This window comes from Tiliqua scincoides, chromosome 2 (assembly GCF_035046505.1).
Source record: "Tiliqua scincoides isolate rTilSci1 chromosome 2, rTilSci1.hap2, whole genome shotgun sequence".
Taxonomy (NCBI): Eukaryota; Metazoa; Chordata; class Lepidosauria; order Squamata; family Scincidae; genus Tiliqua; species Tiliqua scincoides.
The window spans coordinates 217115805-217131925 of NC_089822.1; the positions used below are offsets into that span (position 1 = coordinate 217115805).

Below are 16121 nucleotides of genomic sequence, written 5' to 3' on the forward strand. Positions count from 1 at the left end.
GCAGGATGTGCACTGCATCCTGTGGTGGGAGGGTAGTTATGGAGACCTCCACAAGGTAAGGGAACATTTGTGCAGCGTAGGGAACATTTGTGCATTGCAGCTGCACCTGTGCTGGAAAGTTGGACAGGATTGGGCCGTAAGACCCCAACATATGTACCAATTCCACTCTGGAAGTCTGCACATAAGTTTGAACATACATACCATGAAACAGCTGACTCTTGCCAGCCCAATGCTATCGTGCCTATACGAAAGGCCACAAAAGGATATCCTTGTGCATGCATAAGAGTGCTGACACAGCCATCTCTAACTTGGGGAGCCAGTCTACCTAAATTCACCAAATAAGGTACATATTACAGCAGTGGTTCTCAAACTGGTGGGTCACGACCCACCAGTTCATGTAAAGGTTCCCCCGTCCCTTTAAGGGGCGGGGGAAGGGGAGAGGCAGGGAAGTGATCCTCAGGATCGTGTCTGTTTGGGGGGGGCAAGGGGGTGCTTGTGACTGCAGGGCTGCAGCAGGCTGAAGGAGGTGTGGGGAGCCCTGCTCAGCCTTCCACAGCGCTCCCCGAGGCTTGGAACTTTCCCTGAAAGAGGGTGCAAAGCACTTCCTGCAAAACGGAAGTGCTTTGCACCCACTTCAGGGAAAGCTCCAAGCCTCGGGGAGCGCTGCGGAAGGCAGAGTAGGGCTCCCCGCAACTCCTGCAGCCTGTTGCAGCCCTGCCTTCACAAGCAAGTCACAAGCAGCCCCCTCGTCCCCCCTCAGCGATGCAATCCTGGGGATCATGTCACTGCCCTAGCCCCTCCCCCGCAAGAACTTACTGAGGGAGTAAAGCTCCCTCAAAGTTTGAGAACCATTGTATTACACCATAGAAGCTCCTGATAAAAAATGTCAAGTACAAAAGGTTGCTTTGGTTTCCTTCATTATATTTTTGTTTTCTGAACTTTTAACTGTCTTTTGATCCTCTCCTGAACACTGAGCTATACAGGTCGGCCCTTGTTATCTATGGCTTTGGTACCTGCGGATTTCACAATAGACACTAGAGCCCACCAGGGCACTGGAGCTGTGCTCCGGTGATCTCCGGAGTGTGTTTTGAGGCCCACAGAGGCTGCATGCAGATGCCATGTGCATGTCAGAATGCCCATTTAAGAGGGGAAAAATGAGACTTCTGGTTTCCACAAGAAACTGGAAGTGACATTCATGTGCCTTTACAAGGCATTCTGAGGACTGGGGAGGCTATCGAGGGCCGACCTGTATGAGACTGTGAGGTTTATGTCCACTTGTTTGCAGATTTGTTCAGACTTAGGCAAGTTACTAAAGCAAAGATGAGACTAGAACTTGGGATCACCCAGAGGCAAGTTTAGCTTTCTCCATCCATCTGAACTACACAGACTTTGCTAAATCATCAACACGTTTTGTTATTGCACATAATCATATCAAATCTGAGTTAAGACCATTAGTTTCTGGTCAATTTTATCATTTTTATTTTATTATTTAAAAATAAAAATGGTCAAAAATTAATTCCCATTAAAATTACATAACTAACAGGACTAGAGCAGCAGCATGATCTCAGAAATGGTGGCTGCTTAAACACCTTTGGCAAGGCCAAAGTAAGACACAAATTATGCACACTGGGTTACATCCCAAGAAAGCTAATAACAACAAGTCCCACTGAAAATAATGAGACTTAGGGCGCAATCCTAATTAACTTTCCAGCACTGGCATAGCTGTGCTAGTGGAGCATGTGCTGCCTCCTGCAGTTGGGGGGGGGGCAGTCACAGAGGCCTCCTCAAGGAAGAGTAATGTTTGTTCCCTTACCTCGGAGTTGCATTGCCATGTCAGTGCTAAAAATTGGTTAGAATTGCTGCCTTAGTCATAACTAAATTTCTTTGGATACAACTCCAAAGAAATCTCCAAAGAAGATCAGTGGGATAGCCTGACGACCATTGCTATCACCAATAAACTACAAAGGCTTCTACAATCAGATTAACAAAACTTCAGACTTTAACTGTTTATTTGAAGGCACACTCTTCAAGCTTTGCATTTTACCAAACACACACGCAATCAATCCATACATTACCTGAACAGCTGGAAGCATTTTGCCAGTCAGAGCTTGTTGCTTTGCATGGAATTCCTTGAAGCAATCTGGTGTTGCCAGCTGGCTAACACCAGAGGGAAAGTTGGGTGCTACTGGGGTTTTATTATGCGATTGTTGTATTTGGTCATGTTGTGGGGTCAACCTGAGTTTTTGAAGAAGATCCATATTTGGAAGTGGGGTGTTTGAAGCATCTCCTGCATTTGTTGTAGCCAAAGAGGTTATGAACTGGTTCTGACTTGGAGTCAGATTTTGTGGACCGTGGTTCATTTCGGACGGTGGCTGATTCACAAGTGGAGACATCTGCTTGGCAGCCTGTTGCATAACTTGCATTATGTTATTGTTTGCATTCACACTCTGGAGTATTTGAGCAGAGGGAGCATCTGATGTTAAGGTAGAATTAAGGACAGGGCTTAACTGCACAGTATAGTTTGAAACTTTGTTTATTTCAGGCTGTGAAGATGAAGATGGGGCAATTAGCAAGGGTGGCACACACTCCTGTGGCAATAAGGTACAAGAAGTACTTTTGAAGTTTGGACTGTCCAGCTTCCCTAGAGGCTGGTGGATCACTGTTGACTGTTCAAATGAAAAAGGTAACAGCAAATTGTGCTCTCTACATGAGGTGTCACTCTGCAATTTTTCTGTTTTCTCTGGATTAGAATAGGGGACCGCAGAGTGTTCCTTTGGTAATGAAGTTCCAAATAATTCTTCCACTGTTAGATGTTTATGTATGGATGGACATGGCTAGAAAAGTTTTAAAAAGAAAAACAAAGTCAACAATTCAATTAAAATACCCCTGCACACATTATAAATAAGTGCTTAAGCAGAACTAGAAATAGTTTGCAAATAGATCAGGTGTTTTAAAACCTGTTTCGTCTATGAAGAAGTGAAGATTTTACTAATGTTACTGCACTCATCTGCAACACAGATCTTTAAAAATATATATGATATGGACCCCAACACTGTCAAATTGCTTTAAGAAAGACCCTTACGGTTAGACTTATATTATCCATTTCAGTATGATTAAAAAATATAGCAAGATTGTCAGGTAACTGAATTCGTTTAAAACAACAATTTTCAGTCATGTTCCTTAGCCCATGCAGGACATCAACCTACCACATGCTAGTCCAAAATGACTGCAAACATATTTTTATATGTGTAAGAAGAGTGAACTACATTAGATAACTAGCTCAAGATGTTCATTCACTAGAATTCCACAGTACTGCAACTAATTACCCTAGTTCCTTAAATCTGGCCGTCAGCCTGGAGAGAATATCGCTGAAACTGATACACAGGTGAGTAATTAGGTTCAGGGGCGAGACCATGGTCCTGTCTCTTCTTCTGTAGCAACACTGAACAACCTTCTTCTACCTCTTCCCACAATACTGGGCATACCCCAATTCCATCGAATTCCCTGTCTAGAGTAAGTGTGACTTATTTGCATTAGGTCCAGTTTGAAACCCTTTTTGGTTTTTGAGCACTAAAGAAAATCGTCTTGCACATTCACCCTCATGTCCATTTTGATTTTCTCATAAAATTCTACAGCTGAGCTATTGGCCAAGGAGCCAGTATCCCAGCACACAATGCTTTCTCCTGTTTGTTCACGTTACATGCGTTTTACAAAGCACTGCCTGTAAACACGAACAAAGCAGATGAAATGACTCATCCATTTCTAGGGATGCTCTAAGTTTAAACTGCATTTCACATTTTATTCCACTAGATGGTACTATTAGCAGGCACAAATTATCACAGTAATTCTTCCAGGTTTGCCCACATTATTTCCTACAACCTAATTTATTACTTGGATTGCTATCCCACCTGTTAGTGAAGTCCTAGCTTAACTAACTAATAAAGCTACATGATTTTTAGTGTACTTGTCAGTCAATATTGCCTATTATAGCTTCAGGTAAAATCTGCTGGTCTAAAATCACCATGAATTTAAGCCCAAGCATGGCAGAGGTGTGCTCTGCCATGGAGATCTAATGTGGGTACATGGAAGCTCACCCACTTACTCACCAGTAAGCATAGAGGACCAGTATACCTTGGACAAATGTAAACTACTAGGACAAGGACTTTATTTTCTAGTAAGCAGCATTCAGGGAATTTTTGTTTTCTATTGACTTTACTCCAAGCTTCAGACTTTCCTGTGTTTTACGAAGGGGGTGGGAAGAGTCCTGTGGGGCTTCTGAGTAACAGCCCAGCTCCATCTGCTTGGCATTAATAATTACTGTAGCCATTTTATCAAACCTTTTCTTCGTGCGTTCTAGCCAGGTTAAAGCATTTTCTGTCAATCTGCTTTTACTGTCTCTAGAAACCATCTTCTCCTTTTGTTTAATTCATTTTCTTTTGGACTTTAAACGATTAACATTTTAACTCCTTGTCTGCTAGACCATATGCACAGATAATTCAGTAGGTTATCACATCTCTTTGCCCTGCAGTCAGTACTGTGGATTTTATTTTCAGTAAGAACCCCTGCAGTTCAGTACTCTCTTGGGAGGATTTTTTCCCAGGTGCCCCCCCCCCCCACCGCCTGATCTCTTTAGCCTGGGATGGTGGCAACAGATAAAAATTATCAATATTTTACCCTGTTCAGCTGCTGGTCCAGTAAAGAGAAAGCAGGGAGCAAGTAGGGGTATGCACATACTAATCACTAAGCATAACCCCCTTAGTCAGCCTACCTTCTCTTTCCCTGACAGATAGGTATGCTTACAAGAGACAGGAAAGTGGGGACAGCAGCAACACAGCCTAGCCAACACATGGGCCTCTCTGGGGCATGAATCCTTCCTGATCACTCTCAACTTCAGACACCCAGTGCTACCATAATGGCAAAGCAGCAACAGCAGTGAGAGGGCCACTTTGGCAACCCCCACAGACTCACTCTGGCTCATTCACTCACACTCCGTCACGAAAAGTTGTGTGCATGGCTCTCTCAGTATCTTTTCTATCCCTAAAGTAGTATGCGAAAGCTCCCAACCTAGTCCTCTTCCCAGTGGCCCAATTTATTTGCAGTTTACAAAAAAGAAAAAGAAAGAGAGGCAAATATGCAGTTCCTTCCTTAAAGGAGTACAGCCACAGCAATGTACCACTCTGGTGCTTATAATTCAACACAGATCTGATCTACATATTTAGAGTGAAGACAGTAATGCTATGTTTCAAGAGAGAACATGCTACAAAAGGCAACACCACAGTGAGCTAATCACAATGCTATTGCTTTAACTAAACATACATGGTCTTGCAGTTGCAATGTTGACAATCCATGTTCTGAAATCTCTGTATTTTCGGTCTTCACTGCATTTACACTTTGTTGTGTTCCACAACTTAAATCACTCTTCTGATTCTAGAAAATAAAACATATTAATGCTTTCAGTTCTAGGCCAAATTAGATGAGTTCATTATTATTTACAGTCAGTTCTCATTGCCCACTAGAGTTAGGTTCCCAGAAAACCTAGTGGAAATCAAATTCTCAGATACTGAATCATTGAGGAAAATGGGGTTAGGTTCCAGGGGACTTTCTTCACCATATAATCTATGAACTTTATGACACTCAATCTCAACTTGAAGTTTGTGGAGCTAGGTGATAGCGAAAGTTCGTCTACATCTCCAACATAAGATGCTTCCTCCCTCTGTGCTGGCTATCCCTTGACTTGCTGAAGATTGTTGGCCCAACAAGGTCTCAGAAGTCAGCAGTGGGGAGGGGGGTGCTTCACCCTTTCTCCTCTTCCACCGGTCTCTTGGCTCCCTCCATGGACTTGCCCCAGCCCCAGAGTAGCCCTCAGGTAGCCTTTTAGAGACCTCTTATCGTTGATTTCTCACCATCATCAGGGCTGTGGAAGTTCAGCTGGAGTCCCCAAGATGGTGGGACAAGTCTGGAAGCAGACAAAAGTGTGTCTGATGATTTTCCACTGGCCAATATTAATGCTTGTTTGAGGTGGAAAACTGACCCAGTCCAGACAACTTTCTAAAAAATGAGGCATATAATTGGTTGGATGCAATTACTGCAACCCTTTCTCCCGTCAGTCATATACTGTATATACTATATAGGTATCTCTTCCTCACCCCCCTGCATAGCACCGGCGCTACCTTCTGCTCAGGGGGAAGCCACTAACTCTTGTCTTCTCATAACTACTCTCTCCCCCACCTGCCTGCTCATAGCTGTGCCAGGTTCCCCACCCAAAGTGCACCAGCACAGTATACATGGATAATGATAACAAAGTTACAGATAATGATAGGTAGGTGTCAATTCTGCCCCTCACAGATTCGTGAATGCAAGGATAGTGAATTCACATATAAAGAGAACTGACTGTATGCGTCAGGGGTTGAGCCCTTGTCTGACCCCTGCCTTACCTGGCTGCGGGCCAGGGACAGAACCACCAAGCCACAGAGTGGTCACTGCCTAGCTAGCTGAACAGGCAAGACACAGGGCAGCTGGGTGGAAGAGATAGTCCCCCCAGAGCTCACCTGACTGGAGCAGTGAGCAGGGCAGGATCATCATTAACCACCAGAGAGGAGAGAAGCAGGCTAGGGTCGGGGCCCCTTTAAGTCTGGAGAGGGAAGGGCCGAGGGTGTGGCTAGGGAGGATAAAAGCAAGGAAGCCTGTGAAGACAGGGAGTTCTGGAAATGGAAGGCAGGAGCCCCTGCCTGAAGACCAAGGGCCTCAGGTCCTGCCTCCAGGGAGGAGGACAAGGGTGTCATGAACCCCCTCCCCCGGTGAAGTTTGAGGCTTCCCCTGTAGGGAACCCCAGGCAGACACACCCGCCCAGGGGACCCCAAGAGACCAACCAGCTGACCCTCAGCACACTGCTGGGTGACCCCTAGAGACCCCCTTCACGAGGCATCCCTCACAGTATATAACTTTTAATAACCCTCCAGAAGAATCCAGCAAAAATTGAGTCTATACTACACTAGCTATAGATGTCTATACTATGCTAGCTATGGATTTCCCTCCCTACACCATGCTTTTCCTAAAGCTCCATCTATATACCACTGTGATACCACACTGTGCAATCACTTCCGATAAGCCCTTTATTGCATCCTGAGATGCAATGGTGTCATTATGGCTGTAACTTGATGGGAATGAGGCAGGATCATAGATAGTGCCACACACGTTCAATCAAAACTGCTCTGCCAGCTGTTGAAAACTGAGTAGGTATCCACAACCCATGCAATTTGGATTATTCAAATTAAACAGAGAAAAGACATGTTCGCAGTTGAGATTTTTTACATCCACTATAACTCCACAACTACTAGTTCTCCAGGGTGACAATGATCACTTGTTAAAATACATGTCAAGGTGTCCGTCAAACAATTATGAAATTACGTAGCTTGTGTAGTGCAGAGACTAGCATGTTTTCAGACATCAGACAAATGCACCACCAACATTAAAATAAAATTATGATTCAGCTCTATGGTTCAAGGAACCTGCCACTTTAAATCCTTTCAGTGTGCCATTTATGCTGCATTCATTTCCAACAGAGTTGAAACTGACAAAATATGATCTTGTTGGGAAGATCTGTAGCACATACACCATCTTATGCCACGCTATACCCAACTGCCAGTATCAAAGGTTAACAAGTCACTAAAGAAGCCATCAATAGGTACCCTAGAGCTGGCCAGGACAAGGAAACTTACTGTATCACTTTTATTTTGTGTGCTTACAAAGTAGAGCTTATGATTGTTTTCAGATTTAATATGAATTGCTTATAGATTTACAAAAAACCACCCTCTCATAACTTTGTCTCGCTGTCCCTTCAAGCTTTAACACTTTGGGCTATGTTGGGCTTACTTTGTTTACAAGTAAGATTCTAAACCAGGGGTCTCCAAACGTTTTGGACAGAGAGCCGCATCAAATATCTGGCATGGTGTGGAGGGCCGGAAAAAAAATTTCAATATAAAATTTAAATAAATAAGAGATGGAACTTAGATGAGTGAATAAATGAATGAATGGGCTCATTCATTCAACCTCTCTGGCCCTCAGAACACCCTCCAGACACAATCAAAGCACAGTTCTGGTCATGTTCAGCTGAGTGGGCCACAGGCTTTCAGAAGACAAGAGGTTGGCTGCGGGCCAGAAAGAGGTTGGCTGCAGGCTGCATCTGGCCCCCGGGCCAGGGTTTGGAGACCCCTGTTCTAAACAATTAAGACTGGGCTACAATTACATTTCATTATCTCTCGAAGGAGCTGACTATAAAAAAGCATCCACCCACTAACCATTAAGAAAAATATAACCAAATTCACTCATTTTCACATATGGACTGGATGTAGAGAGAACTTGAAGGATTAAGCTGATTTAGAAGGCTAGATTAAACCACTCAGGGTCTTTACAAATCTATTTTCTCACTTCCGCTCTGCTCCTTCTCATGCTGTCTCCTTGCCAAACTCATGCAGGCTGCACAGGATTACTTTATGATCCATCTGCAATTAGTGCAGAATCTGGCGGCCCTTGTGGTCACTGGAGCTAGGCGGTTTGACTCTGTCAGTCCGCTTCTCCGGGGGCTACATTGGCTGCCCATTCGCTTCTGGGCCCAATTCAAGGTGCTGGTCTTGACCTTTAAAGCCCTATACTGCTCTGGGCCAGGCTATCTTAGAGGTCGCCTACTCCCGTACAATCCAGCTCGTCCTCTCAGGTCATCAGAGGCCTTTTTACATGTGCTGCCGCCTAAAGAGGTACGTGGGGCGGCGACAAGAAATAGGGCCTTCTCAGCAGTGGCACCAATGTTATGGAACTCCCTTCCCCTTGACTTGAGAATGGCTCCCTCCCTCGAGACCTTTCGGCGAGGCCTGAAGACCTTGTTGTTTACACAAGCCTTCTGACTTTATGACCTTTTTAACATCTTTTATACATCTTTTAGTTTTTTACAGGCGTGATTCCTCCTTGAATTGCTGTTTTATGCTCTTTTTATTCTGACTTTTATCTGATTACTGTTTTTATGGTTTCTCTTAATGTGTTTTTAATATGTTTTTATCTGTTAAATTATGTTTTAATTTGTTTTTTTAATATGTTGTAAGCCGCCCTGGGTCCCTTTGGGGAGAAGAGCGGGATAAAAATAAAGTTTATTATTATTATTATTATCTGGAGTGTACTAGGAAGATGTATTTTCTTTTCTTAAATATTAAAACACATATTCATTTACAATTATTAAGTGAAACGATCCAGGATAGTCGGCAAAGGAAGGTGTAAGACATTAAGAGAATACATGCAAATTTAAAAAAAGGCTAACCATCAGTAACAAAAATGCATGAAGCAACAATGTGGAAGGTGCAACAACAGAAAGTCTATAATTAAATAATGCCGAACACCAGTTTGCCCATTGTTAAGACAGGCATTTCTACATTTAAACAGGCATTGCTCTGCATATTTAGAACCTGAACATAGTCTTCAACCACAAGAATAAAATAGTGGTTCTAGAATTCTTTATATATAGCTCAAAGAGTTATGCAGTCTGTGAGAAGATATTTATTTATTTATTTGCAGAATTTATATCCTGCCTTTCCACTCCAGAAAAGAGCACTCAAGGCGGCTAACAAGTGAAATATAAAAACCATGAAAAATATAAATAAGTATAAAAATCAAACATATAAAAACAATAAACACAAACAAAACATTGGATTTTCCCGCCCCCCCCCCCAAAAAGAAGAAAAGTCCATGCCCCCTTGGGTCAGCATTAAAAGGTTTGTGTAAATAAAAAGGTCTTAAGCCCCCACCGAAAGGACTCTAGAGAGGGAGTATAATAAGAGAGGCAGTATAATAAACACAAGCTGCCCTGAGCATTCTAGGTGGTGTATACATTTTAATCAGTTATTTAAATCAACCTGTCTAGTCTATTTATATTAGTCCTCAAGAGAAAGGGGAAAGAGGGCCTGCAGATTTAGACAGAAATTAGCCTTATGGGGACTTTACAAGCTGGCAGATTTTCTAGTGTGGATCATATCACTGAGACTGCCAAATCATTCTTCAAGCAGCATTTCTACGCTTTTTACAGAATTTAATAATCTAAATAAGAGTTTAAGTTTTCCCTTTCCCAGCATGTAGATACAATAAAGCAATGTGTCAGAGACTTATCTAACATAAGAAAAACCCTGCTGAATCAGCCAAATGTCCAACTGGTCCAGCATCCTATTTCCCACAGGATTCATCAGCTATCTGGGAACCTACAAGTACCAGAAAAAGGCATGTTTCTTTTCTTCCACAGCCCCCTTGCAAAAAGTATTCATAGGCTGCGGAACCAGAAAGTGGCACAAACCCATCATGACTAATAGCAATTGACAGATATGTTTTTCATGAATGTGACCAATCCCCCTTCCTCTTTCGTGTATCCATCTTAGGGTCCAACCCTATAAGGCCTTCAATGGCAGCACACTTCCTGCACTGACACTGACTGCCGTAAAAGAGTCAGCTCCAGTTGTAAAAGAGGTGCGCTGTCAAAGCAACTTGGCATGTGCCTTCCTGCCTGCTCCAGCACTACTCCCACCACTTGCCAGAGCAGGTAAGTCAACAGGAGAGGTGGAAGGGCGGGATGGGGGTTAGGGACGACTGGATTGGGGCTGGGAGGAGGTCGGGATCAGCAGCACCCATGCCACTGAAATCCAGCTCCCAGGCCAGCCTGGATCCCATGGCGTGGGTTCACATGGACTTGAGTCAGCTATTTAGGTAGTGCAGGTCCAAGTAGCCCCCCCCACCCCATGCCACAGACACACACCCTGGAAGGGAATAACCCCCCCCTCCCACTCTAGGATGCAACGGTCACCATTTTGGCACAGCTGCATCAGTGAAGGGGGTAATGGTTAGGATTATTTTGTTTTGTTTCAATCACTTTATCTTTTGGCTGTTTTGTGGGGATGTTAAATGTGTTTCTTAATACTGGTTGCTTTTACTTCTGGTTTTTAATTTTTGTATTGTTGTCAGGGGTTTTAAATGAATTTTGTAAGCTGCCTTGGGTACCCCGGGGGGGGGGGGGAGAAAGGTGGGGTATAAATATTCTAAAGAACAAAACACAAAGCAGAGAGCAGGAATAAATGAGCAATTTTCACCCTGGAAGAAAATAAGAAGTGGGGTTCCCTAAGAATCTGTATTGGGAGTGGTGCTTTTTAAACTTGTTCATAAATGATTATTTAGGCACAAACAACACAAGCTAGGCACATAGCACAAGCTAAACACAAGTTAGGCACAAGCTTGCAGATGACAACAAGTATTCAGCATAATAAAAATAAAAGTAAATTGTAAAGAACTCCAAAAGTATCTCTTCGAAATGTGGGAATGGAAAACCACACGGCACGTGAAGTTCAGTGTCAAGAAAAGAGTTGCATTTTGGAGCAAAAAATCCTAGCTTCACATATACACTTATGGGGTCTGAACGGTTAGTGAGAAACCAGCAAAGAGATCTTGGGGTTGTGGTGGACAGCTCAATGAAAACATCAACTCAGTGTGCAGCAGTGCTCAAGAGGCAAATTCCATGCTAGCTGTCCTTAGAAATGAAATCAAGAATAAGATTGCTACAATTCTGAGAAGAATGCATTCTTAGGGCCAGGGTATAGGGGTGTGCTTTCCAACCAGAAGCACCTGCTTTTGTGAAAAACTTTCACTCTGTGTGTGTGTGTGTGTGTGTGTGTGTGTGTGTGTGTGTGTGTGTGTGTGTGTGTGTGTGTGTGTGTAAACCAGGGAGAACTTCAATCAGGGCCAGGGTGCACAGTATGGGATTCTCTCTTTCACTGTGCACCTTTTCCTATGGAAAAGTCATCTCTCTGAAGAGGCAATTTATTCAAATATATCTGAATTTATTCAAATTGCTGCTTCAAGAACAAATTGTCACTTTAGGGAGGGGGCTATTGTGAATAGGAAAACGGTGCACAAGGAAAAAAGTGAGTTAGTCCTAACTTAGGTCAACCCTCCCCCCCAGCTGTGTTAGACAAAAACAGAGAGGTGCTTTCAGTTAGAAGCATTTGTACACATGTCCAGTTTGGTCCTTGGTGCAGGAGTGAAACAATAAGACCAATGGGGCTGACAGCACAGACTATTTTTTTCCTGAAGAACCTGACACCCTATAACGGGGTTCTTAGGCTTGATCTACAAACACAGCCAATTGTGGTAGTGAACTGGACTGTACTATTTCAAAAATATTATTTCCACCAGCGATCTAAATGCTCCCCTATGTAAAACTCCTGCAAGTGAACAAACAAAACACACCCAGACATTTCTGAGGATAAAAATTCTAACTCAGCTCCATTTTCAACCAAGCAATGCTTGGAGTTGTAGATGTATGGAGTTGTAGATGTATACGACAGGGCATTTAGATGAATATATTGTATACATGATATATTATATAAGATATGATATGATAGATAAATGATATTAAGAGGCTAAGCTAGAAGAAGAACAAGATTAGGAGATATGTATTGATTGATTAGATATATTGATATATGATTGCCTACACCCTCCAACGGTGTGTGTATTTTTGTTGTTTTTTTTTTGTGTGTGTTGTGTATTGAGTTTGTGTTTGTTTACATTTGTTGTTTGTTTTTATTTTGGAAAATAATAAAAAAATTAAAAAAAATTCTAACTCAGACTATTTCCTATTGTGCTAGTTTTCTACTTGCAGTTTTTTCATGTAAGGTAGGGGTGCCCAAATCGCGGCCCTGGCGCCACTTGCGACCCTCGAGGGCTCCCAATCCGGTCCTCAGGAAGGCCCCAGTCTCCAATGAGCCTCTGGCCCTTCGGAGACTTGCTGGAACCACACTAGCCTGATGCAACTGCTCTCAGTGTGATGGCCAACTGTTCAACCTCTCACGTGAGCTGTGGCATGAGGGCTCCCTGCGCTGCTTGCTGTTTCACATCTGTGATGCAGCAGCAGCAAAGGAAAGGAAAGGAAAGGCTGGTCTTGCTTTATGCAAGGCCTTTTATAGGCCTTGAGCTATTGCAAGACCTTCATTCATTCATATAAGTTCCATCTCTAATATATTAATTTATGTAAATTTATTCAAATTTGAAATGTAGATTCTTTATTTCCCTGGCCCCAACACAGTGTCAGAGAGATGAAGTGACCCTCCTGCCAAAATGTTTGGCCAACCCTGATGTAAGGGAACATTAAAAATGTTATTTCCTCAGCAGAGGTACAGTCAATTCACTTTATGTGTTGCTGCCCTTGAAGATAGTCCAGAAGTTGAAGTTAGTGCAGAATGAAGCAGCTCATGAGGTTGCTGGAGGTCAGCAGTTTGTCACACAGCTACTTCAGTGGCTGTACTGGCTGCCAGTTTGTAGGACCAATTCAAGGTACTGGTTTAGACCTTTAAATCCCTTTACAGCTTGAGACCAGTGTATTTGAGAGACTGCCTTTTTCTGTACAGTCTGGTTCATTCTCATCTATCATCGGAGGGGGCTGTTTTGGTTGTGCCACCATTTAGACAGGTTAGGGGGTGGCAGCCAGAAATAGGGCCTTCTCAGTGGTGATGCCTGTACTGTGGAATTCCCTCCACTTTGAGCTAAGAATAGTTTTTTCATTGTTAACCTTCTGGTAAGGTCTTAAAACATTTTTATTCCAGAAAACCTTTGGGGCCTTGTAAGAGGGTAGGGTGGCTGATTTTTACTAATTTACTTAACGTTTTAATTGATGGTTTTATTCCTGAGCTTGCCACAGGCTGGCTTTTAATGTCAATTTATAGTTTTAAGGTTTAGTTGTATTTTATAGTTTAAGTAATTTAATTGTCAATCACTGTGAGTGCCCTTTGGGGAGAAAGGTGGGGTAAAAATGGAATGAATGAATGAAATTCTGCTATCTCCTTCTGCTATCTATACAGCTTAAGAACACAGGCAATAATAGAGACAGATTCAGCTGTTACATTTGGGCTTGTCAGGCAGTACAAGTACAAGGTACAAGAAAAACTGCCCAACTCTTAAATTGATAGGTTACAATCTATTAAGCTGTAGAATGAGCAAAAATTAGAACTAATGAATATGACAAAATCCTGAAGAAAAAAATTTCAGATTCTACAGATATAAACTATAGCCCCACAAAAGTAAAACTGAAGCTGTCAAAATAACCTATCATTGCTTCCCCTTAAAATTAGTTGGCTCATATAGTTAGAGTTAAAGCACATATGGTTACAATTGTGGCATTCTCATTTTTAAAAGAACTATGAAGCTTTTTAAATGGCAGTAAGTCATTCTAGGATGGATAAACATCAGTGTGCCTAAAATTGCTATTCTGAGGTGGTTGAAGCCCTTAGCCTTTTGCCTCATGACTCAACACCCCTTGGAGCAGTTTAAGATACGCACAGCCTATGATGATTCATTGCTCAGTCTATTTTCCCCAGTGAGTCTGGGGAAGGAGAAAGAAAACAGATTGTGCTGAGGTACAGAAGTTCATAAAAAGAACCTCTGCAGAATACAGAGTTATGCTATACTCATTGGGAAATACTTAAATAAACGGGAACGTCCACTTCCCACTTCTCCTGAACTACCTGCCATATAATCAAGTTTGTAAAGATGACACACAAACCTACAGTAGCAGCATGTAACACATCCACTGGCATTTATCTGAACTTCCAGAAAGTCAATGCGAGACTTTTTTTTTCCAAGTCAAATGATACAAGTTATAGAAGTAAAGAATAGTACACTGATATAAATCCAGATAATAGTTAGTCTCTTACAGCCCAATCCTATCCTGGATGGAGCTGTTGATCAGAGTGCACTGTGACAGAGGAAGGCACTTCCGGTGTCACAAAATGGCCAATGAAGGTGCAGGGGGCAATTCATTGGCAGCCATTTTCAGAGCACTGCCACAAGAAATGGCAGCATTCCATTCCATTGCTACTGCTAGTTAAAAATGAGAGAGTTAATGCATCTGACAATCACTCAGAATCTCTGACACAGTTATAACCTTCCTTTTCATTGTAGACCTGGAAAGAAAAAAGTTATTATCCCTGTGAAGCTATGGAAAAAATCTCCACTCCTCACCCACTCTCCAGCTACAAGCTGGATAAAAAGCTGATGTTAGCTTTCTAGCAGTGGACAGAAGCACCATTTGGCATACCACCACTTGCCACAAAAAAGAATGCAAGACTTTCTCCTTGGCTTTGAAGGGGAAATTAGCACAGGGCATTCCTATAGCAGGCTACAGAGACACGTCAGTCATAGCTGCTGGCCCAAAAAGCCCCAATCTTTACTGCAGCTCCAAGTTTCGAACTATGGAGGGGAAAGTAGGGATTATCCCTCCAGCAGTCTTCAGCTTCTAAGGCCACCCTGTAGCCTGCACTAAAAGAAGCTTTCCAGTACATTGTCTCTGCCTTGAATCCATTACAATATATATGCAAAGAAAACCTTACTTATGGCTATGCTGGGATCAATTTTCAATAGTAGTAATATAATTAAACATATACACTTTCCTTACCCGTTCATACTCAACCTTGGCTTTGCTAAGCATCTCTAGGATATCTATGGACTTGTTTTCACTGCAACCATTAGTCCTGTTAGGACTTTTTCTGTCCTGTGATAGCTGCTGAGATCTTCGTGCTTCTTCTTGGACCACTCTATTATATAGAAAAAAATACAATATGTTTAGAATTATTATGTATGCAAAACACCAACACCATTAATTGCTGAACTGCAGAAGAACAAAAATGTCAGTTACATGTTGGTTAATGCATATACCATAGACCTATAGTAAGTGAAATTTTTGCCAAGTAATCAAGCTCAAATTATCACTTCACCTTATCTCTGGGTCAATCAGAGGGCAAAGCCTTTCAACTCTGAAAAGTTTCCTTTCTCAAGCAGGCACAGCTCCTTAGAAGCAATTTGTTAACCTTTTATTCTCCTTCCTTCTGCTGCAGCCTGGTTCTGCTTTGCAAGTGTTTGCAAATGCTTGCAAAGCAGGTCTGTTTTTTGAAACACCAGGATGGGAATCCTCCTTTCCATCTGAAGCAGGCTACAATTCAATGCACCCTTACTTAAGAATAGCACCCATGGAAAGCAGTGGGTCTACTTCTGAGTAAAAAGGGTTGCAAATATATGCAGCTGCATCTCTCTGCTGTGAATTGATTGCA

General features: G+C 42.5%; 1 protein-coding gene across 1 annotated transcript in view; it reads right to left on the reverse strand.

Annotated features, from left to right (window-relative positions):
• DCP1A (decapping mRNA 1A) overlaps positions 1 to 16121 on the reverse strand; it is a 59730-nt gene that overhangs the window by 12191 nt on the left and 31418 nt on the right. Inside the window, exons 5-7 of the mRNA XM_066617214.1 lie at positions 15470 to 15608; positions 5317 to 5427; positions 2076 to 2834 (exon numbers count right to left, since the gene is read on the reverse strand). Of these exons, the coding sequence (XP_066473311.1) occupies positions 2076 to 2834; positions 5317 to 5427; positions 15470 to 15608 (1009 nt within the window). The remainder of the gene's footprint in view (positions 1 to 2075; positions 2835 to 5316; positions 5428 to 15469; positions 15609 to 16121) is intronic.